Source organism: Xenopus laevis, chromosome 1L (assembly GCF_017654675.1).
Source record: "Xenopus laevis strain J_2021 chromosome 1L, Xenopus_laevis_v10.1, whole genome shotgun sequence".
Classification (NCBI taxonomy): domain Eukaryota; kingdom Metazoa; phylum Chordata; class Amphibia; order Anura; family Pipidae; genus Xenopus; species Xenopus laevis.
Genome location: NC_054371.1, coordinates 189,137,774 through 189,160,807, shown reverse-complemented (window position 1 = coordinate 189,160,807; position 23,034 = coordinate 189,137,774). Strand labels below are relative to the sequence as shown.

Below are 23,034 nucleotides of genomic sequence, written 5' to 3'. Positions count from 1 at the left end.
CCATCACTCGAGCTTAGTAGTAGATATAGATATAGAGATATAGATATAGAGATATATATTTCACCGAGATATGCTTAAGGCTGTGTTAAAACATCGTTTTTAAAATATAACAATTTTTTTTTTATTTCTAACAGGACTGAAGAAGAGACCAAGGAACCAGAGATAGAATTTGATACTTCTTTATTAGAGGAGATAGAAAATCTGCAGGCTAATGAAATCATGTGGAACAATCTGACTGCAGACAGTCTCAATTCAATGTAAGTCGCGTACTTGACTCAACTTGCTATTTAACAGAATGGCATGGCATTTAGCAATCATCTTTTTGTTCTCTGGCTCACTGAGGCAATGGCATTTTTTTTTTAGGTTAAAAACAGCAACCGATGAACTATCTCAGACACAGCAAGCCCTTATAACCAAAGAGGAACAACTGTCTAAATTAGAAGTGAATCTAGAAGAATCTGCTAGCACTTGTGAAAAAAAGTCAGAGTAAGTGTTTTTTTTACAAATCTGTTTCTGGAAGTCATTTGCATATTTTCAAGTCTGTATATGCATGTTTCGCAACTTTAGTGGATCAGGAATTTACAGACTAGAAGATATTGTATTGGTTCTTTGGTTACTTATGTTTACTTGTATTTGCATAACAATTTCTGTGTCCTGAAATGTATTGTACAGAACTTTTTTTTTCTACACATTGAAATATCTTTTTGCCTCCCACTTCAGTTTGTTTCTTAACATTTTCTGCAGCAGCTTTTTGCTCAGTGAAAGACGAGTGCAAAACAAATGAACTGCACACCCCAACAAGACATAACGTTGATAATGGACTGATATGTTTAAAGTGGCTATTCACATTGTAACATTGTTAATCTTTGATTAATCCTAATATGAATGATGTACTTAAAGGGAAAGTGTAAAAATGTGGTTGCCACAGTTGTAAACAAATCTGAGAGAAACAATATGCATAGAAAAGTACAAATGACTTGATTGCCTTTTCACTTTTTCTCTTTTAGCACTGTGCTTTTGCTAAGCCAGAAGCAAGCCATAGAAGAACTAAAGCAGTCAATTGAGAATCTGAAATGCACAGAGTCAAAACTGTCAGCCCAAAAGGAGCTACTGGACCAGAAGATTCAGGAAAATGAAGGCAAAGAGCCTCCTCCAGTGGTTAATTATGAAGAAGATGCCAGATCTGTTTCTTCTGTGGTGAGTAGCACATCTTCTTTGTGGATATCATTTAAGTAGCTTACTTTTATTCTATAGGCATGCTTTTCTATGAAAATAGAATCATACTGTATATTTTTTGTTAAGAAATACAGGTAAGGGATCCATTATCCGTACTTCCTTTTTTTCTGTAAAAATAACAGTACCTTGTAATTGATCCTAACGAAGATAGAATTAATCCTTATTGCAAAACAATCCTACTGGGTTTATTTAATGTTTAAATAATTACGTTTAAATAATTTTTTAGCAGAGTTAAGGTATTGAGCTCCAAATTACGGAGAAAACCCAAGCAGTCTGGATAATAGGTCGCACACCTGTAATATATACAGCACAGTGGAAGTGATTACTACAATCACATCAATCTTTAATGGCTTGTTGGTAAGTTCATAAACCTGTGCAAATATGGGCCATTTATCAAGCATGGGTGCATCAAACAGATTTTATGTGCATATATATATAGTGAATAAAGTACCCCCTCTTGTAAAATATAAGGATATTGTAAGTCACCGAGGAGTTTCATGACCATATAAAAAGACGAGGCTGAAGGCCGAGTGTTTTTATACAGGTCATGGAACTCCTAGGTAACTTCTAATATCCTCATTTTGTAACTGTGGGTACTTTATTATAATACACAAGTTTCAGTGAGTCATGTGACAGAAGTGACATCAGAACTCACAGTTTATAAGGATATCATTTACAAGATATTCATGGCTCTTGTGTATTCTATACACACACACCCCCCCCCCCCACCCCACACCTGTCCTTTGTTACCAGTCACTTCATTTGATAGGAGCTTATATAGAAATGGTTGATAAACATTATCCGGACTTCCAGACCTGAATAACACATCTGATTCCACAGATGGAAGGAAACCATGATTTCCCAAGATCCCTTATGCTGACAGTGTAATGCAACATCCTCCCTCACATTGTTCTATTTTATAGGAACGGTTCAGTGTAAAACTAAAAACTGGATAAATAGACTATGCAAAATAAAAAATGTTTCTAATATAGTTAGTTAGCTAAAAATGGAATGTATAAAGGATGGAGTGACTGGATGTCTAACATAACAGAACACTACTTCCTGCTTTTCAGCTTTATAACTCTGAGTTAGTCTGCGACTTTAAGGGAGGCCACATGGGACATAACTGTTCAGTGAGTTTGCAATTGATCCTCAGCATTCAGCTCAGATTCAAAAACAACAGTTATGACTCATATGCCCCCCCCCCTCAATTCACTGATTAGTTACTGCCTGGTAACCAATCAGAGGAAAGCAAGAGAGCTGAAAAGCAGGAAGTAGTGTTCTGGCTATTATGTTACACATCCAGTCACTCCAGTCTTTATACATTACATTTTTGGCTAACTAACTATATTAGAAACATGTTTTATTTTGCACAGCCTATCTATTTACCCAGTTTTTATTTTATACTGAACAATTCCTTTAAAGTGGTGATTCTTGGACTTGTGTAGCCTCTACTTCCCATAGAAGTTGGTGCACAGATACACCTCTAGTCATAGAATACACACAGCACTTCACAGCGGAATAAGATGAGATAAAGGAACAGTGACAGTGTGGGGTGAAAATGGAAAACACAGGCAGCAAATACACAGAGTAACATGGTTAACTTTAATCTGTGGAATCAGGTATGTTGGTGTAAAAATAAAATACATTTATATTTATTTCTGGAAGTTCAGATCATGTTTTTGTGCTGTTGGCATGCTTACTGTAAAATCTCCCCCCTAATTATTGGATCATTATACTTTAAGCCTGCTATAAATCAATAACACATAAAATAAACCCAAACTGATTTTTTTGCTACCAGTGTGAATTGAAACGGCTTAAAATAATCAAGTTCAAGCTACTCTTTTATTATTAGAGAAATATAAATGAATTTAAAAAATGAAGTTCAATGGCTTATAAGTGAGTCTACTGAAGATTGCCTTCCCGGGTAATGGGTTTCCAGATAAGGGAACCGATACCATATTATGCCTTTGTGACACCAAAACATGTGCATTCCTACCAGAAGTAAAATCTCCTTCATACTCAAACCGAACAGGAACAGAACTTGACACTCGCAACGAAACGTTCCAATAACCTCTTCCTTAAAGGACAAGGAAAGGAAAAAAATAAAATCCCATTTTTACTTTCTTTAATGAAAAAGAAACCTATCTCCAATATACTTAAATTAAAAAATGTGTACCGTTTTTAAAAGAAACCTGACTGTATGCAGTGAAATTCTCCCTTCATTTACTGCTATGGATAGGAATTGTCAGATGGTCCCTAACTGCTGAGTAGGGAAACAATCATACTTATGAACAGCAGGGGGAACCCCCGCCTTACTTCCCAGTCATGCAGAATTCAAGCAGCTTTGTTTATGACGATCCCTAAGCAGCCCAGACCACACTGAGCATGTGCAGGGTCAGGCAAAGATGTTTAAAGGAGAAGGAAACAAGAAAAACGATACTACCTTAAATGTGTTTTCTATCAGGCCCCCTCCTGAAACGCCATGCTAAAAACTCAGAATTTATACCTGCTTCTGTGCACCATCCTTCCTAAGTTTGCCCTTTTCCACAGTTTTACGCCGCCATTTTAATATAGGGGCGTCACTTCCGCCCTGCATATAGTACAGACCTCAGTCAGACAGTCCCGATGCTTGGCTGCAGCTCCCCTCCTCAGCTTTAAAGCTTCCCCTAGGTTCCTGGCAACGCGAAGCTGCATAGCTAATGAAGCTCAGATTAATGAGGCAGGGGCAGAGATTCAGTGATGACACACGGCTGTGTCACGTGACCACATCTTCATCGCTGCACACGGAAGATAAAACACTCTTGCGCGCAGGGCACTGACAGAAGCTATTGCGCATGCGTGTGCCCTAATCATTTCATTTCTTACAGAAACAAAGGTAAGCTTTCTCATTCATGTCTATACTTTTTCAAAAATCGATTGCAGCTAAAAGATTTAGGGGAAAACCAATGAAGGCATGCTTGCTGGTAACTCTCTATACTATACATTGTCAACGCTTACAGCTTAACTTTGAAAAGCATCAATTATTTGTTTGATTAGACTTTGTGGTGCAGTAAGTTCATGCTTATGTTTAGTATACAAAATACAGCATTTCTAGCCTCATTCTATTTTAGACTTTCCTTGTCCTTTAACAATAACAAGAACCGCAATCCCGGTTGGCTGGCTGCCAGACAAGGAATTTAGATGCCAGAAAGGTCATGTCACGAGACTAAGACCTACAACTCCATGTACATAAGCACAGTGACACCGGAAGTAGCCTCCTTGGGGGAGTGACGAGCAAGAATGTGTTATATTATGTCTGTATGAGATGCTAGTGTGATGTAGTGATCTATGATGGGCACGGTCGGCTATGGTACGGCTGCTTATGGTTTAGTCAGATTTCTTTTTAGTGGTAATTGAAATCGACTTTGTTTTTTCCTGCTGGGTGCAGACAGCTGCCGAATAATTAACAGTAGAGTCTCTGCTGTCCCCCTGCCCAGCCACCCGCGATAACCATTATTGCGGCTCCAGCGGGCCCGGGTGAAAATGCACCACTGCACCCCTGGTAGTTACCCCTTTTTTCAAACCTTTAAGTAACAGTTCAGTATGAAACTAAGGTAACTATGCTGTGCAAAATAAATAAAATGTTTCTAATATAGTTAGCCAAAAATTAATGTGTAAAGGCTGCTGTGAGTGGATATCTAATGTAGTAGTCAGAACACAACATCCACCTTTTTAGCTCTCTAATCTGTGACCAATCAGTAACCAATAATTGACTTGAAAGGGGGCCATGCAGGACATAACTGTTCCGTTAGCGTGCAAAAGCAAACCAACTGAACAGTTTTGTCCCATGTGGCCCCCCTTTAAGGCATTGACTAACTAAAAGGTTAGAGAGCTGCAAAGGAGGAAGTTGAGCTCTGGCTATTATGTTAGACATATGTTCAATCCAGCCTTTTAGATTACATTTTAGTTTATTAGAAACATTATAATTGCTCACAGCCTACTTATTTACTTATTTGCAAATTTTCTATGGTTTTTAGGTTACTTGTATATGTATTGCTATTGAAAGCAGTGTTTATCCCTTTCTATTCTCTGTCCTGATGGCTCAGACTGTTGATACAATGTAAGACAAGGCAGCTGTTTCACAGACCTGTCTCAGTCGGGGAACTCAGACTTTTGCAACATGGTTTAAACAGTAACCACAGGAGTTATGCTGCTTTCAGTAGCAATTGTATTTACAAATAACTTTAAAAGCATTTTTAGTTGGGAGCACCGAATCCAGGATTTGGTTTGCGATTCGGCTGAATCCTTCTGCCCGGTCAACCGAATTCTAATTTGCATATCCAAATTAGTGGCGGGAGTGAAATTGCGTGGCGTTTTGTCACAAAACAAGGAAGTAAAAAATGCTTTCCCCTTCCCAGCCCTCATTTGCATATGTAAATTAGGATTCGGTTCGGTATTTGGCCGAATCTTTCACAAAGGATTTGGGGGTTTGGCTGAATCCAAAATAATGGATTGGTTGCATCCCTAATTTTTAGTAAATGTATATTGAAAAGTTGCTAAGAAGATAATTAATGGAAATTATGCTGCATAAATCAAAAAAAAAAACCTTAAAATTGTTATAGCAGAATTCTATTAATTTAAGGACCAATATTAATGGACAAAAATGAAATAGTGGCAAAAAGGGGGCTCACACTTTTGCTGTCTGACCATTCTTATTTCATCAGAAATATAGACTTATTTTCAATTACTTTCCATTTTTTATTCGTGACCATTTTGCTTATATTGATGTTTAAAGTTTTATTTTTCACCTCCTGGCTTCCTGAAGTCGCCGACTCTGTAACTGTTCTAAATGCATACATTAGTTGATACATTTCTTTGTCCCTGCTGAGCAGAATCCTTGAGTTTCACTAAAGGCAGCTGTTGGAATTGATACAATAGTTGCTAATATTCCACAAGTGCTGCTGAGAAATGTAGAAAATGTAATGTACAAAATTGGAACAGTTAAAGGGGTGGTTCACCTTTACTTTAACTTTTATTATGTTATAGAATGGCAATTCTAAGCAACTTTTCAATTGGTTTTCATTATTTATTTTATAGTTATTTATCTTTTTCTTATTATTCTTTGCAGCTTTCAAACGGGCGTCGCTGTCCCCTTCTAAAAAGCAAATGCTCTATAAGGGTTGTGACACACGGGCAGATCCGGGGAGATTAAGTCGTCTGGCGACTAATCGCCTCTTCTTCTTGCATGTCTTCCCATCTGCTATAATGAAAAGTCGCCTGCGCTAAAGCACATGCGGTGCTTAAGTTTCCTCACGGGCGTCTTCGGAAAACGAAGTGCCGCATGTGCTTTAGTGCAGGGGACTTTTCTTTATATTGGACAGGAAGACACACAGAGGCAGTTCGGGGAGATTGTCGCCCAGAAGAAGAGGCGATTAGTCACCACGCGACTAAATCTTCCCGAATCTGCCCGTGTGTCACAACCCTTGGGCTACAAATGTATTGTTATTGCTACTTTTTATTACTGATCCTTCTATTCAGACCCTCTCCTATTCATATTACAATCTCTTGTTCAAATCAATGCATGGTTGCTAGGATAATTTGGACCCTAGCAACCAGATTGCTGAAATTGAATTGAAGAGCTGCTGAATAAAAAACTAAATAACTCAAAAACCTTCAATAGTAAAAAAAAAAATGAAAACCAATTGCAAATTGTCTCAGAATATCACTCTCTACATCATACTAAGGGGTAAATTTATCAAAGAGTGAAGTTCCGCCACTAGAGTGAAATTCCGCAGCTCACAATTCATTTCTATGGGATTTTGAAAGGCATATTTATCAATGGGTGAAAGTTCACCTTTTGATAAATACGACTTTAATGAAGTGGCGGAATTTCACTCTAGTGGCGGAACTTCACTATTGACTTCACTCTTTGATAAATATACCCCTATAAGTTATCTCAAAGGTGAACAAACCCTTAAAGAATTTGCACCTGTATTACTGAGCTGCCAGAAACACTAGACAGGCATTAAATAGACATTTAACTTCAATTTTGGAAAAATGGTCAAGTAATTAAAGTCTCTTTTTCTGGTGAAAAATCTGAAAATAACTGAACTGAAAATAGTGTTTAGAAAGTGAACAACCCCATTATCGTTTGATAAAGACATTATCTTTGTCTCTGAATGATATTTGTATTCACTCTGGTTACTCTTTCTGGGACAGTTCTTTACATTTCTTAAAGGATACCAGGATATGGGAACATAAAGTGTGAAGTTTTGCCTTTTACCCAAAGATGGAGCTCTCTACTAGTAAATAAAGACTTGTGAAGCAAATATTCTCATATTTGGGAAGCAAAAATCTTCTCTAAAAGATATTTTATGCTGATACTTTGCAGCTAATCTAACTAAAATTGCATTGAACATAGACGGCTGATTTTCCCAATATAATATGCTTCAGTGGTCTGATGGGTTCTTTTTCAGTTTACCTGTTTGTACTTCTATATGTCCAATAAATGTAAACTGTGATTCTAAAAAAAAAAAAAGAAAAAAAAGAAAGAGAGGAAAACATTCAATAAAAATGCAAATGTGTTTCTAAATGTTGGCCAGAAATAAAATACTTGCCATAAAGGACCATGCCGATATTTTTAAAGCTTACAAAGTAACGTGGTTACCATAATAGAGGGCATAAAATAAATGTAGTGGAAACAACATCTATTGTTGAATAAACAGTACCTATTGCAGAAAATATAGCAGAGTATGGGCATTCTAGTTTCATTAGTAGAGGTTTGTCTGTTCCAGTGACCCAAACTGCTTATTTTTATTTTCATGTGCCCTGCCCTGAGACTTAAGTTGGGATTTTCAGTCTGCTATGAAGTTTTGTCCAGACCTATCGACACAGACTTGAGACTGAGAATTCTGCCAAAGGCGCATCTTCTAAATACTGACTTGAAGGGGAGAATGATTCTGTATTCACTTGACATGGTGCTGTCTCTGATCAGAAACACACTAAGAGCTAAAAAATGCTGCTTTTTTGTAGTTTGTGGATGTGTAAAAAAATAAATAAATAAATAAAACAAAAATCATAGAGCTTTTTAATCATAGCAGCTGGCTCACAGTGACTTGTTAAGTTAAGTGGCTCTTGCAATTACCAGTATTTGATTTACGCATCAACAAACCTTATTTTTCCCACTTCTGATTGAGAGTGCAACTTTAGAAATGGCAAACACAGATGTTGGGAAAGTGTACTTCACATTTAACGCCTGTTGTACTGTAACATAATGCATGGCTACTGTTCTGTTGACTTCTATTCATGTATTGATCAGAATACTTCAACCACAATACAGCTAGATATATATATTGCTGCAAATAACTCCAGTATCATGCCCTTCCCAGAACCTAGGGCCTTAGGGTTGCAATTGATTCTGCCCTCTTCTTTACTCTTCATATCCAAACCGTAACTAAAGCATGTCATGTTTACCTTAGGAATATTTCTAAAATACAACCATGTATCACATAAGATTTCACAAAAATTGTAATTCACTCTCACATCTTCACATATTAACTGCTGCAACTCTTTATTGACTGCCCTTCCTTTCAAGAGACTTCACCACTCAAGTCCATAAAATGTGTGGCTGCCAAGCTAAGTAATCACTCTTCAATCAGCCAGACCAATCCAATCCATACACTGGTTCCACTACTATTCTGGGTAAAATACATAATACTAACCCTGATGTCCAAAGCAATTCATAGCTATGCCCCAGTCCTATATTTTTGTACTCATCTCCAAGTCCTTACCAAACCATTTGTTACGCTCATCTAACAATCTACTCCTGAGGCCTTACTCGCTGCCTCAGACTTTGCTACAGCTGCAATCATTTGTAGAGATGTATAGTAAGGTTTCAGACAACTTTATTCCGAAGACGTGTGTGCTTTCGCTGTTTTGATTAATATTCTGAGTTAGAAATACTGCCGTGCTGTCTCAATCCTGACTACATATTTAATTCGAGCGCAAACCCCATTTGCATCGGCAGCCTTACCGATTTTCTAATCAAGATAACTGATATAAACGAAGAATACTGTATGATTTGCTAGAGCTCAACCACTTTCTTGCCATGTTCCATTAGGTTAGGGCCACACGGGCTGAAATCAGTTAGCCAAAATCCACTGGCTAATTTCAGTCCTACCGCGGGCAGTAACCTCCTCTCTTTTCCGCATTGAATCAGCTCATCGTGAACAGGCTTCTGCGGATTTCAGCTTATATTGCTCATATTCACCTCATATTTCGCCAAAACCTGCAGAGTCTGTTCGCGCCAAGATGATCCCATGCAGAAGAGAGAGGAGGCTACTGTCCTCGGTAGTGCTCTAATCAGCCTGCGGATTTCGGCTAGCTGATTTCAGCCCTCGCGTGTCCCTAGCCCTAGACTTTCTCTCAATATTGTTGCCTTAAAATCATCTCTTACACATATATCTTTAAAGATGCGTTTCCTCATTAAGCCTTCGTTATACATGGTATAGCATATGTTAAGTATATTACTCAAAGCTACTCTGCTAGTGCACTTAAAAGGAAAATGAATAGAGTGAGTTCTTTAATGGTGGATTTATTTAATTTATTACAGACCTGATCTATCCCAGTCTTTGATATAAACCCCCCCCCCCCATTCTACCTTTGTCAGACTCCAGCATCTTTTCATACATGGGTGCATCAGCAGTGACTTTAGGCTTGTAGGCATCTCCTTATTAGTGATCTAGCCTAGTGAATCTTCGATCTGCCCAAGCCTGAAAACATTACTGAAGCTGGCATGGCTGTAAAAATGTTCAAGTAACATCACACGTGAGTAGGTACTAGTCCTCTTGGCTGGTATTTTCCCAGCTAGGCCAGTTAAATAATGGCCAGATGGCAAGTCTAATGAGAAGGCCACATAACACCTAGCTTATCTATATGTAATAAAAGGCAGTATGTTGGCCCAGGTGCTGTAACCATATCATCCATTGCTTTTAAACAGGTGACCAGGATGTACTATCTGCTGTACTATGGATTACAGCTCCTGGGGAAACTGTATTTTATACTCATATATACTCATATGAAGGAAAACATTTGCAGCTTCCACAGAGCTTTAAAGTCACACGGTGCACAGATCAGACCTACTGTACATGGGCATTATGACCAATACTATTCTGAGCATATCTATCTAAATGCCCCTGCCATCTCTTGTAATATAAGTCGTTAAAAAGCAACTTGTCTGCACTCAGATTGATAACAGGTGGACCTTCAGAGCTACAGTTAGTTATGAAGATCTAGGTAGGAGAAGCCAGTGAAATTCAAGATGTCTGCCTCAGCTAGAACTGCAGTAGAGATAGGGGAGATCTTGCAGAAGTTATAGTGAGCTGATGATTTACATTATACAAACAATTCTAACTCTTTTAATAATCAGATTACTTGAACTTTCACATAGTGTATTTACTTAGTAAATTATTTTAGTTGTGATTGGTGCCCTTTAAGAAAGATAGGCACCATATAGTTTTTCTATAAAGGTTCTTACACACAGGTGGTTTTCAAATGCAGGTTTGAGTGCTTCTAACCGTACTAACTGATTCCATTTTGTTTTGCCTAGTTGTACTCTTGAGTGTTCAGAGTTGCATTGTATTCATTTGTGTTTCATCTCATTTTCTGCATGCTGCATTTTCTTGCGCTTGACATTCGTTACAAACCAATAGAATAGAGGGTTGCATTTGGACAAAAAAGTACTTAGCTGTCTAAGCTATATAAACACAATATATGCATTTTTTGTTTATAAATGCAAAAAAGCCTGTGTATAATACTGTGTTGTTTTTTTTTTACTTTATATAAAGGCTTAGTCTTGCACATTACTAATAGTCATTATATTTACTGGTTTTTTTTTTTTTGATTTTCTTGCATGGGTACATGTTTTTGCACGTGAAATTAGGTATGTTAAAACTAGGAAGCATTGGTCTATCCGGTAGAAATTAGTTATTTAAATTAAATAAGCATTAAATGAGGTTGTTAACCTTCAACTGTTTTCGGTTCTTTTTTTCAGAAACCAGAAATATATTTTTTTTAATTGCTTCCTTTTTTTTTTTAATTTTATTTATTTATTTTTGCTTTTATGTACGTATAGGTGTCAATATCCTGCTTGCAATTCTTTTTATAATGAAATGCTAATCTTGGACATGGAAGCCCCCAACATCAATTGATTAGGACACAATTACTGATTAGTTCCAATTTAAACGGCTACTTTTTATTTTGGGCTTTTCTGTACAATAACCACTTTGTTTCTGGCATCACATTACCATATATTGAATGCACATGAGCACTTAATGATAGCCAAGTATGGGGTAGTTTTGAACATTTGATATTTTTGCACATGGACTGGTTGGAACATAATCATTTTGTGCATGTGCCAAAATCCAAGTATAGAGAAAAAGAGGGGACATTCTCAATGTGCTAGTTCTAAACAACTTCTGCTAACTGCTGCAGCAAAAGTATTGCATAAAGGTATTTATGTATCTCCCCAAGCCTCTTACTATACTTAATATCATATTTTTTTTTTTTTCTGTCTTGTATCTTATAGCCAGCCTTTTTTGTTTTGGTTTGGTTTATGGCATGAAAAGTATGTTATTATAAAGAGATGAAGCCATTTTGTGTTAGGGCTGTATTTCAGCTATTGCAGAATTTTATAAGTGAATTTTCCCTAAAACAATTTAATTTCTTTCTTTCCAGGATAAAAAGGAAAAGGTATCAAAATTCGATACTTTTCGACATTCAATAGCAGGAATAATCAGATCACCAAAATCAATGCTTGGCTCCTCATCAGTAAGTTCTTGCGTTTTTATCTATTGCTTACCTTTTATAATGGGAATGAGCTTTAGGGATTTGGGGAAATAGTCGGAATCTGTATACACTTAACACTGCACAGCTGGGTGTCCAGATATGAATGTCACCTCATTCAAGATGCAGTTACGTTTATAGGAATTGAGCAGCCATCCCTTGAATTCCAAGGGGCTTTGTGCCTTACAATTACCCTTGTGTTTTATGGTAGATTTCTGACACTGGGATTTGGCATGTTTCCAGTCCCAGTGTTACAAATTTCGTTCAAATTCAAATACAAGTCAATGAATGCGGTGTTTGAGTTGCCCTTGCAACTGTGATATTTTATATGCAAGCAGACATTCCAATGCACTCACAGATAAAACGCACACCCACGCTGCTTATGTTTAATTTTGAACTGCAGTTTTTTGGCCATCTAGTATTCTAGTGGGAACTATGAATGTTCTTGAATTTTACTGCTTATTTCCCTCAAAACTATTGTGCTTAAAAATAAACTATTGTTATTGTCCCAAATGAGTAAATTAATTTGTGACATGCTTGTAGAAGGGACAGAGGAGAGAGTTTGTACCCTCACATTTAGTAATAAAAAAATGTCCCACTTATGTCCCACTTAAATAAGTTCTTTATACCCTAACCGATGATCTCCTTGCAAAGTATCTGATTTTGGACATTAAACTTTTAGGGCAATATCATGACACTGACGAACAGTTTATTTCTTTGAAATAAAGGCCTGTTGTGTTCAGTGGAGCCTTTAGCTTCATGCAGTGAGGTTTCTCTTTTGGCAAAAGAACACCAACGGTGAAACCGCATTCGGCTGCCTTTTGCCCCATCTTTACAAATGCACTAACATGCATGGCATCTACCTACGCACGTGGCCAATTTTAAGAAGGTTTTGAGTTTGAACACCAGTCCAGCTGTGAAGCATGGGGGTTGCTACAACAGGGGTTCTGATATTTTGCTGGCAAAAGGACTTCTGTGTTATCTTATGTAGAAATGCCGAAGCAACACTACAATACATCAGCCAGAAACATGAAACTCAATCATTACTTTTTATGTATTCTATGCCCTTTCTGATTTCACACAGACATTGTATGGGGAAGCTGTTTAAAAAATGATTTTAAATACCTTTAGCATAGGTGTAGGTAAACTTTAGACTGGATGTTGCTTGTATGCAACTGATAATTATGCATTAAGGACATATAACCCCCCCCACATAAAAATGTAATCAGTGAACAGTCTCTTTAAAATCTTTAGATAACTGCCACTCTGGTTGTTAAAGGAACAGTTCAGTGTGAAAATAAAAAATGGGTAAATAGATAGGCTGTGCAAAATAAAAAATGTTTCTAATATATTTAGTTAGCCAAAAATGTAATGTATAAAGGCTGGAGTGAACAGATGTCTAATAAAACAGACAGAATCCAACTTCCTGCTTTTCAGCTCTGTAACTCTGAGTTAGTCAGGGACTTGAAGGGGGGCCACATGGTACATTTCTGTTCAGTGAGTTTGTAATTGATCCTCAGCATTCAGCTCAGATTCAAAAGCAACAGATATGACCCATGTGCCCCCCCCCAAAGTCTGATTGGTTACTGCCTGGTAACCAGGGTAACCAGTCAGTGTAAACCAAGACTAACTAACTATATTAGAAACATTTTTTATTTTGCACAGTCTATTTACCAAGTTTTTATTTTTACACTGAACAGTTCCTTTAAAAGGTTAACAGTAAGGCTGCAGAATCCCATATACTCCTCTAACCCATTCTGCCCCCTTCCTCTGGAATTTACTTTGGCTGTTGGCTCATGAGCATGCTCAGTTCTTTTTAGCTCAGATTACTAAACACACCCTCCAGTCTAACCGCCAATGAAGAGATAGCATTGCTGGTTCCCATAGAAACTCTAGCTGTCTGATCCTATTTTTTTCTCCTAACCACCTCTTCTGAGCTCAGCTTAACCATTACAGTGCTTAACCCTAGCAGAACTTTTTATCAAAGTATGTTGTGCCTGTGTAACCCTGCATTCTGCATTGCGTGAACTTTACAGCATGTATTTCCTGTTAGCAATGTCAATATTACCGATGTGTCAGAGGGAAAATGGCCGCTGGGTGAAAACTGGTATTTGTGTCCTGGTTCATCTGAACCATTTTTTGCATCTTTCCAAACATTCTTCCAATTATTATGCAAAGCAAAATAATTAATACAGAAAAAAAGTTAGGTAGCTTGTAAAATGGTTTGAAGGGTTATAAGAGGATGGGCGAAAATCTTTTGTTTGGTTTTTTCTCGTACAGACTCTGCTCAGATATAATTTTGTTCAAAAGGCAAATTAAAAGAAGAAAAATCCCTTTTGTATATAAAATGAAACCTGTGGGCTGTTTCCCAGCTGCAGTGATTGAATAGTGCTCAGCTTGAGCCTGGTAATTAGCAGCCAAAGTGGAACAAAAATGTGACAAAGTTTGCCTTATTTTGACAGGTTAACATTTACCCATTGAACATTTTGCTAGATTTCGCGCCAGCATATGCATAATGTTTCTTGTCAGTATATATTTTAACTGCATTGTTAGATGCAATTTTCTGGATTATTTGAATGTGCTACCTGCAAAACAAGGTCACCTGTTTACTCTATTGTAAAACTCTTAACTGTTGAACAAAACATATTCCTTATTCTTATGTAACATAATGTAAATTCAGCTAAAGCTGTGTGGCTCATGATTTTATAAAAAAAGCAAGGCTTAACTTTGGGCCCCCACAAAATTATTTTCGGCCTAAGTTTCCCTGGACTTCCTCCCCTTAGGGTAGGACTACACGGACGTTTTCTGTGTGATCCGACAAATCGCATGCAACGGAAATAAGGTAAGAGATAGAAATGTCGAATGAAGTCACAGCGTTGATCCGACACGACTGTCGGATGCAGACGCAGCATCTGCATCCGACAGTCGTGACGCGTCGGATCAATGCTGCGATTCGGTTCGGGATTCGGCCAGGATTCGGCCTTTTGTCAGCAGGATTCCGCATATGCAAATTACGGTTCGGTATTCGGCCGAATCTTTCGCAAAGGATTCGGGGGTTCGGCCGAATCCAAAAAAGTGGATTCGGTGCAGCCCTAGTTTTGTCACAGCACGTTGGATCGCGCCGAAAACGTCCACGTAGTCCTACCCTTATTGGTAGTGGGAAGTTTATTGGCAAGGCTGAAGTTTATGATTTCATAGGAAATGACTAATCTTAATAATGTCTATACCATTGCAGTTGCTTGATGGAATATCAGCCATTGAGAAGCCTCTGTCAGAGCAAGACTGGTACCATGGTGCAATTCCAAGGGTGGAAGCACAAGAACTACTAAAGCAACAAGGAGACTTCTTGGTGCGAGAAAGCCATGGGAAACCTGGTGAATATGTCCTTTCTGTGTTTTCAGATTCACAACGGAGGCACTTTATCATTCAGTTTGCTGATGTACGTGTGTGTAAAGCTGTTTTGTTTGTTTTCATAGCCATAGTATGAATGTGAGATAAATATTTGTAGGCTGAATTGCAAGCAATTTGTAATAGGCAGCTGTTGTAAATATATGTTAATATATTTGCATACTGTGAATATTTTCCTTGCAAAACCTGATCTAAAACGTAGATTCCATATAACTAGTTGTAGAAGTAAACTACTTGTGAAGCAAGCTTTATCTGGACATTTGGCTCAGATGGTATTCTAATATGCGCATCCACATTGACAGACACACACGTGCATACCTCACACGTGTCCTAGTTTTGGAACATCAGATATGTACATGTATGTGTCAGTTACACTGTTTTTACCCCATCTAGAGTGCTGGTTATGTCCATACAAAGCTACAGAAATAGGTGCCCTTTATGTAGCTCCTTATCACTTTTTTTTTGTATTAAAATAAAAAATTAAGAATTTAATTATGCCATAATGTGATGGGAAATGCCAAAACACATTTTCATCCAACTTCATGTTTGGCTATATTGCATTGTTCTTATTAATTGCACTCAGTTAAAAACTAGAAATAATGTTCTCAAATAATCAACTTAAAGGAGAAGGAAAGGCTAAAATTAAGTAAGCTTTATCAGAAAGGTCTAACTCTATACAGTCATATGAAAACGTTTGGGAGCCCCTCTTAATTCTTTGGAGAGTTGTTTATCATTGGCTGAGCTTTCAAAGTAGCAACTTTCTTTTAATATATAACATGCCTTAAGGAAACAGTAGTATTTCTGCAGTGACATAAAGTTTATTTGATTAACGGAAAATATGCAAAATGTATCATAACAAATTAGACAGGTGCATAAATTTGGGCATCCTAACAGAGATAATTACATCAATACTTAGTTGAGCCTCCTTTTGCAAATGTAACAGCCTCTAGACGCCTCCTATAGCCTTTGATGAGTGTCTGGATTCTGGATGGCAGTATTTTTGACCATTCGTCATCAATCTCTCCAGTTCAGTTAAATTTGATGGCTGCCAAGCATGGACAGCCTGCTTCAAATCATCCCATAGATTTTTGATGATATTCAAGTCGGGGGACTGTGATGACCATTCCAGAATATTGTACTTCTCCCCCTGCATAAATGCCTTTGTAGATTTCGAAGTGTGTTTAGGGTCATTGTCCAACCCCTGTGTAACTTCAACTTTGTGACTGATGCTTGAACATTATCCTGAAGAATTTGTTGATATTGGGTCAAAGTCATCCGACCCTCGACTTTAAGAAGGGCCCCAGTCCCTAACTAGCCACACAGCCCCAAAGCATGATGGAACCTCCACCAAATTTGACAGTAGGTAGCTGGTGTTTTTCTTGGTATGTGGTGTTCTTCTTCCGCCATGCTAAGCGTTTTTTGTTATGACCAAATAACTAAATTTTTGTCTCATGAGTCCAAAGCACTTTGTTCCAAAATGACTGGGGCTTGTCTAAATGAGCTTTTGTATACAACAAGCGACTCTGTTTGTTGAGTGGGTGCAGAAAGGGCTTCTTTCTCATCATCCTGCCATACAGATGTTCTTTGTGCAAATTGCGCTGAATTGTAGAACTATGTACAGATACACCATCTGCAGCAAGATGTTCTTGCAGGTCTTTGGAGGTAGTGTTTGGGTTTTATGTAACCATTCTTACAATCCTCCACATATGCCTCTCCTGCATTTTTCTTGGCCTGCCAGACCTGGGTTTTACAGCAACTGTGCCTGTGGCCTTCCGTTTCCTGATTACATTCCAGTTGAAACTGACAGTTTAAACCTCTGAGAGCTTTTTGTAGCCTTCCTCTAAACTATGATACTGAACAATATTTGTTTTCAGAGAGTTGCTTTGAGGATCCCATGCTGTCACTCTTCAAAGGAGAGTCAAACAGAAGCACAACTTGCAATTGACCTCCTTACTATAAAAACTGTACCTTTTCTCATGATTGGACACACCTGACTATGAAGTTCAAGGCTTAACAGGCTAATCCATCCAATTTTTTCATATGACTGTATAAATATACCAGTTTCCCTCAAAGTAATGCTGCTCTGAATCCTCTGTCAAAAGAAACACAGCACTTTCCTTCTATTGTGTACTCGTCAAATGCGTTGTTAGGACTGTGCGCTTCTGCAAATACAGTGATTAGAAGTGCCTCTGAAAGTTTTCTAATCTGACAATCAAGGACAGGGTGCAACAAAAATAACCTAGGGAGAACGCTGCCATTTTATTACAGATTGTCTAACAGCTAAAGCCTGTATAAAGAGAGGGCAGACGCAATTGTACTATTGCTTACTTTGATTTAGATAGAATATCTGATTTGTCTACTCAGTTTGTTTTAAAATTATATTTTTTCCTTTAACAGGATCAATATAGATTTGAAGGTACTGGATTTCCAACAATCCCACAACTTATAGAACATCACTATACAACTAAACAAGTCATAACAAAAAAATCAGGGGTAGTTCTACTGAATCCTGTGGTTAAGGTATGTATTCGGTTTTATATAGTGGTTTTGGTAGGTGAATGTGTACATCCACGGCCTCGCAATGTCACAAGGTATACCCTTATATAGCAATACATTTTTGCTTGGATTATATTTTTAAACTTTTCTGCTGTATTAAAGGTTATTTAAAAAAGCCAGTGAAAATGACGATTGATGATTTTCGATTTTCGAAAAAACAAGGAAAGAGTTAATTTTGATTTTTTTTTCCCCAACCCTTCATTATATTGGTGTACCTCAGACCATGGTCTGCCCCTTTTCTTTGAGAAACCAACTGGAGGTGAGAGATGTACCACCATGTTCTCATCTGTCCTTGGGTTCTTTGCATGTGCAGTGTGGAAAACGTTTTACAGGTATGGAAAACGGTTATCCATAAAGCTCAGATTTATAGGAAGTTGGTCTCCTATAGACTCCATTTTAATTGAATTATTCAGATTTTTAAAACTGATTTTTCTCTTATTATAATAAAACAGTACCTTGTGCTTCATCCCACCTAATATATAATTAATCCTTATTGGAGGCAAAACAATCCTATAAATAGTTTATTTAATGCTGAAAATGATTTTGAGCAGCCAATGTATGGAGATCCAAATTACAGAAAGATCCCTTATCCAGAAAACACCAAGGCCCGAGCATTTTGGGTAACAGGTCCCAAACCTGTACTTATGTTTAAGTCTGATTTTACTCTGCTGCACACAGCTGCAAGGGATCTGGAGGAGAGGTGATGTTGATGCATTGACCAATATACTTCTGTACCATTTTTCTGTTTCCACTGTAAAGAACTACAATATGCCTTTCAATAAAAAGTCCAGTCCATCCATTTCAAAAGGTTACAGTAATGGCTATGAAGTTGTTGAATTCCTGCAGTGGTTGTGCTGGCAGACACATTAGGTAGCTTCAGGATAGTCTAGGATGTCCATTTGGCAAATATACAGGGTCACCAAAGCTTAGCTTTTAGCAGAAAATGGATCCAGGGACTGGTCCAATTGCCATGGTTTTGCACTTTTGTGTTTTTGAACCTCTAGTTTTTCATGTGCATTATTGTTATTTATACTGCAAAATATATGTCTGCTGTACTCTTTAGTCGTTTTGCACATAATGATTAGGCCAAGTGCATTCACTCCAAAAACATTTCTTTCTAAAGGCATTTTAAGCAGAAATCTCTTCTCCCAAGTTACAGGAGCAGATATTAGGAGCAGCATCATGTCTTGTTTTTCTGCTTTTTATAATAGCAATGATATATGTTCTCATAATTGCTATGGATTTTACAGAATGATCGTTTCATTAAAAGCTTGGGGAGAAAAGCAGCAAAATGCATTAGATGAAATGTGTTTTTCCATATTTTGTCTGGCCTGCTTAAAACAACAGATGCAATAATAAAATCCAATTTTCAACTTCGATTTAGATTTTGATGACTAGAGAAAAATGACAGTGTGCTTTCACAGGTATAAAGGTGCATAACGGTTTATTATTTCAGAAGCCACTAGAGCAAGTCCGCTGTTTTAATTTGAATGAATGTGATTTGGCATCGGAACAGATCTTTAGAAAAATCTTGAGTCTCAGCACTTAGTGTTCTTATTATTAGAATGTTTGAATGCAGCAAGAACTTTTGGCGTATGCCTGTCTCATGAAGACGAGGACATACATTGCAAAGGGTGCTTTGATTGCTGCTGTTTTTTTCTGTAAGAAAGCCCATAACCGTGTCCTTCAGTAGGAAGTATCAATATAAAAGGGCAGTCCTCAAGAAATGTGCATTTAGGGGCCTGTAAATAGGAAAAAAACAAACAAATACACCGCAAATCAACACGTACTTCTGCATACAAAAAAAGTACGAACAACTTCCACCGGAACTTACTTGACGCTATAATTTTTTTCTCATTGACTTGATTGTGCAAGGTCTGAAGTGATGTAAAATAATGTCAAGAAACGTGGTCTTGGTGTGGCTTAAAATAAAGCACACACCTTGATAAATTTGCCATTTATTTCACACTTAACTAGACCCCTATGATGTTTTACAGTGGTATTCTAAGTACAAATCATTATTTCAGTTAACCTGAATATTATCCGTTATTCCGTTATCTCCCATAGATGACATTTTATCCAAATATTTTTAGAATGATTTTTTCCCCAGTAGTAATAAAACAGTAGCTTGTACTTGATCCAAATTAAGATATAATTAATCCTTATTGGAAGCAAAACCAGCATATTTATGTTTAATATTTACATGATTTTATAGTAGATTTAAGCTATAAAGATCCAAATTATAGCAAGCCCAAGCTCCCAAGCATTCTGGATAACAGGTCTCATACTTGTATTGCTGTACCTTCTGTTCTGCAATATAAATTGTTACCTGGTTGCACTTTACCTTCCATGGCACCAACTCTCATCAAAATTGCTTACCTCTGCAACCAAATTGCCTTCCTAGACTGTGATTCTGTAGACTGAAATTTAATGTGCATATATCATAAGGAAACACAAAAAATATAGATGTGTGCGAACTGTTATCCAGAATGCTCGGGCCTGGGGTTTCCTGGATAAGGGATCTTTTCATATTTTGGATCTACATACCTTATATCTACTAAAAATCATTTAAACATTAAATCAATCCAATAAGGATAAATGATATCTTAGTTTGGATCAAGGTACAGTTTTATTATTAAAGAAAAAAAAGAAATGATTTTTTAAAATGTTTTAATTATTTGCTTATAATAGAAATGGCCTTTCCATAATTCTGAGCTTTCTGGATAACTGGTTTCTGGATAATGGATTCCATACATACACTATTTGCAAATTTCTCAGAATCTCAGACATGAGACATCTCTATAAGGTTAATAGTGAACTACTCTTTTAAAGGAAAACTATACCCCCCAAACAATGTAGGTCTCTATAGAAAAATATTGCATAAAACAGCTCATATGTAAAATCCTGCTTCATGTAAATAAACCATTTTCATAATAATATACTTTTATAGTAGTATGTGCCATTGGGTAATCATAAATAGAAAATTGCCATTTTAAAATATAAGGGCCGCCCCCTGGGATCGTAGGATTCACTGTACTCACAAACATACCAACAAACCATACATGTTAGGTCACATGAGCCATTTAACAGACAGAGTTGTGTCTTTTGCTTCCACACTTCTTCCTGTTACAGTTAGAGTTGAAGTACTTCTGGTCAGGTGATCTCTGAGACAGCACAGAGACCATCACGAAATGGTGGCTCAAGGCAAGAGATGTAAAAGGGCAAAATTTACTTAAATATATAAACCAGTTTGGTAAGATTCTTTAATATGCCACTTAATATGATATGAACTATCTGTTGCTTAAGTGTTCATTTTGCGGGTTTAGTTTTCCTTTAATGACTGGCTGGCATCAGATTCATTTTTGTCTAGAGTGCTGTTGTTTTATAGTAGTGTCCTATCACAGATATTCGAGAACTGCTAGATTTTTGGATAATTTGAATCATTATTGCTGAAAAGACGCAACCCTCATCTATCATTGGAGATAAGTGCATATACATGCCGTTACAACCTACAGTTATGTGAAACAATTGGTGAGCATTCAGGTTGTTTTCCCTGTTAAGATTTTATTTGACTTGCACAGAGAGGAAATAAAAAATGTAATTTCAGCTTTGATCCTGTTGAGTGCAAGAAATAACCAAATAATTAAAACAATAAACAAAAATATGCTCAACACAAGCCCTAATATTGAAAAGGAGGAATAAATATGGCCAATAATAGGTGGCTTGGAGTTTTTACTTTGCCTATCTCACTATGAGCTGCTAAAAGGTTATGGAGGGGTTGAACTTGATGGGCTTTTTTCAGCTTTCCATCTTACACTGAACTGTATCTAAAAATAATTTAAGGATTTGTGCAGATAAGTAATCTGACTTCAAGCCTCAGCAACATAGAGACTAACCGTTATGAGCGATAAAATTATTGCAGTGACTAACATCTACAGTAATTTGATTTGTGGTTAATTATATGGAGGGAAATTGCCATGCTGTCCATTTTTTGATGTCTGCCAAAATTACTAAATGCTTAATTAAAGAAAAATGTTTGCGTGATTGACTTACAGCAATTTAATAAGCTTAAAAAACCTACTTGTGTCAGAAATAGCATTTTATGCCCATGCTGTTTGCTGCCAAGTTAATTTAGAAAATCATTGCCCTTTCATTTATTTTGACTTGACTTCCAGTGTGTACTGTTATGTTCTTGTCTCCCAGTCTATCATTTTGCTTTCCGGTTTGGGTACTTAGTATAGGTAAATAGGTAAATACCTGTGCAAGGGAAATATTGTACTCCCCCCCTCTCCATGCCTCACAGGTTCAATTTAATCCCTACAATTCATCCTCTCTGCACATGCCAGAATACCAGAATATTCCCACGCTTACTGATTTATGATGCAGAGAAATTATTATGGTGAGTGGAGTTAGATATGCCAGTGTTTTTTCTTTAGTAAATCATTGATATATATATAAGCGTAAGGAAGTTGTGCATGCAATATGATCTCATCGCAGTATGCTATACCAGAGGGCACATATATTATAGATCAAAATCAAAAGGATTCTCGTTCGGGCAGGTTAAAAAATCTTGTCGGCTTGTGCCCGCATCTTTGTGTGTATGTGGTCCAGCGACCGTCCCCGTATCGAATGCATTATTATACGATTGTTGGGCCCCAGGGCCCACGATCGGATCAGCCCGATATTGCCCACTTCAATATGGGCATATCGAGGAGAGATCCGTTTATTTAGCGACATCGCCAAAAGAGTGGATCTCTACGTCTATGGCCACCTTATGTTGTGCTTTAGTTGAGATTAAAAAAGACTGCATCAGAACACCCTGGTTAAAAAACCTAAACAACTTTTATAGAAGGGTGTCAGTCCCTCCTCAAAATAAAATAAAAAAACAATACTGGCAGAAGAGAGTGATTACAAGCTGAAAACCCCACATATTTGTTCCATCATGATGTGGTATTTCAGGGGGACACCCTTTCATCAGACATATGATGTTACGGCGTGATTTGTAATCAA

General features: G+C 37.3%; 1 protein-coding gene across 1 annotated transcript in view; it reads left to right on the top strand.

The window, feature by feature from the left end:
- Positions 1-23,034, top strand: part of fer.L (fer (fps/fes related) tyrosine kinase L homeolog) — a 104,572-nt gene that overhangs the window by 32,605 nt on the left and 48,933 nt on the right. The window contains exons 7-12 of the mRNA XM_041568363.1: positions 135-257; positions 364-486; positions 1,008-1,197; positions 11,953-12,045; positions 15,296-15,499; positions 17,866-17,988. Of these exons, the coding sequence (XP_041424297.1) occupies positions 135-257; positions 364-486; positions 1,008-1,197; positions 11,953-12,045; positions 15,296-15,499; positions 17,866-17,988 (856 nt within the window). The remainder of the gene's footprint in view (positions 1-134; positions 258-363; positions 487-1,007; positions 1,198-11,952; positions 12,046-15,295; positions 15,500-17,865; positions 17,989-23,034) is intronic.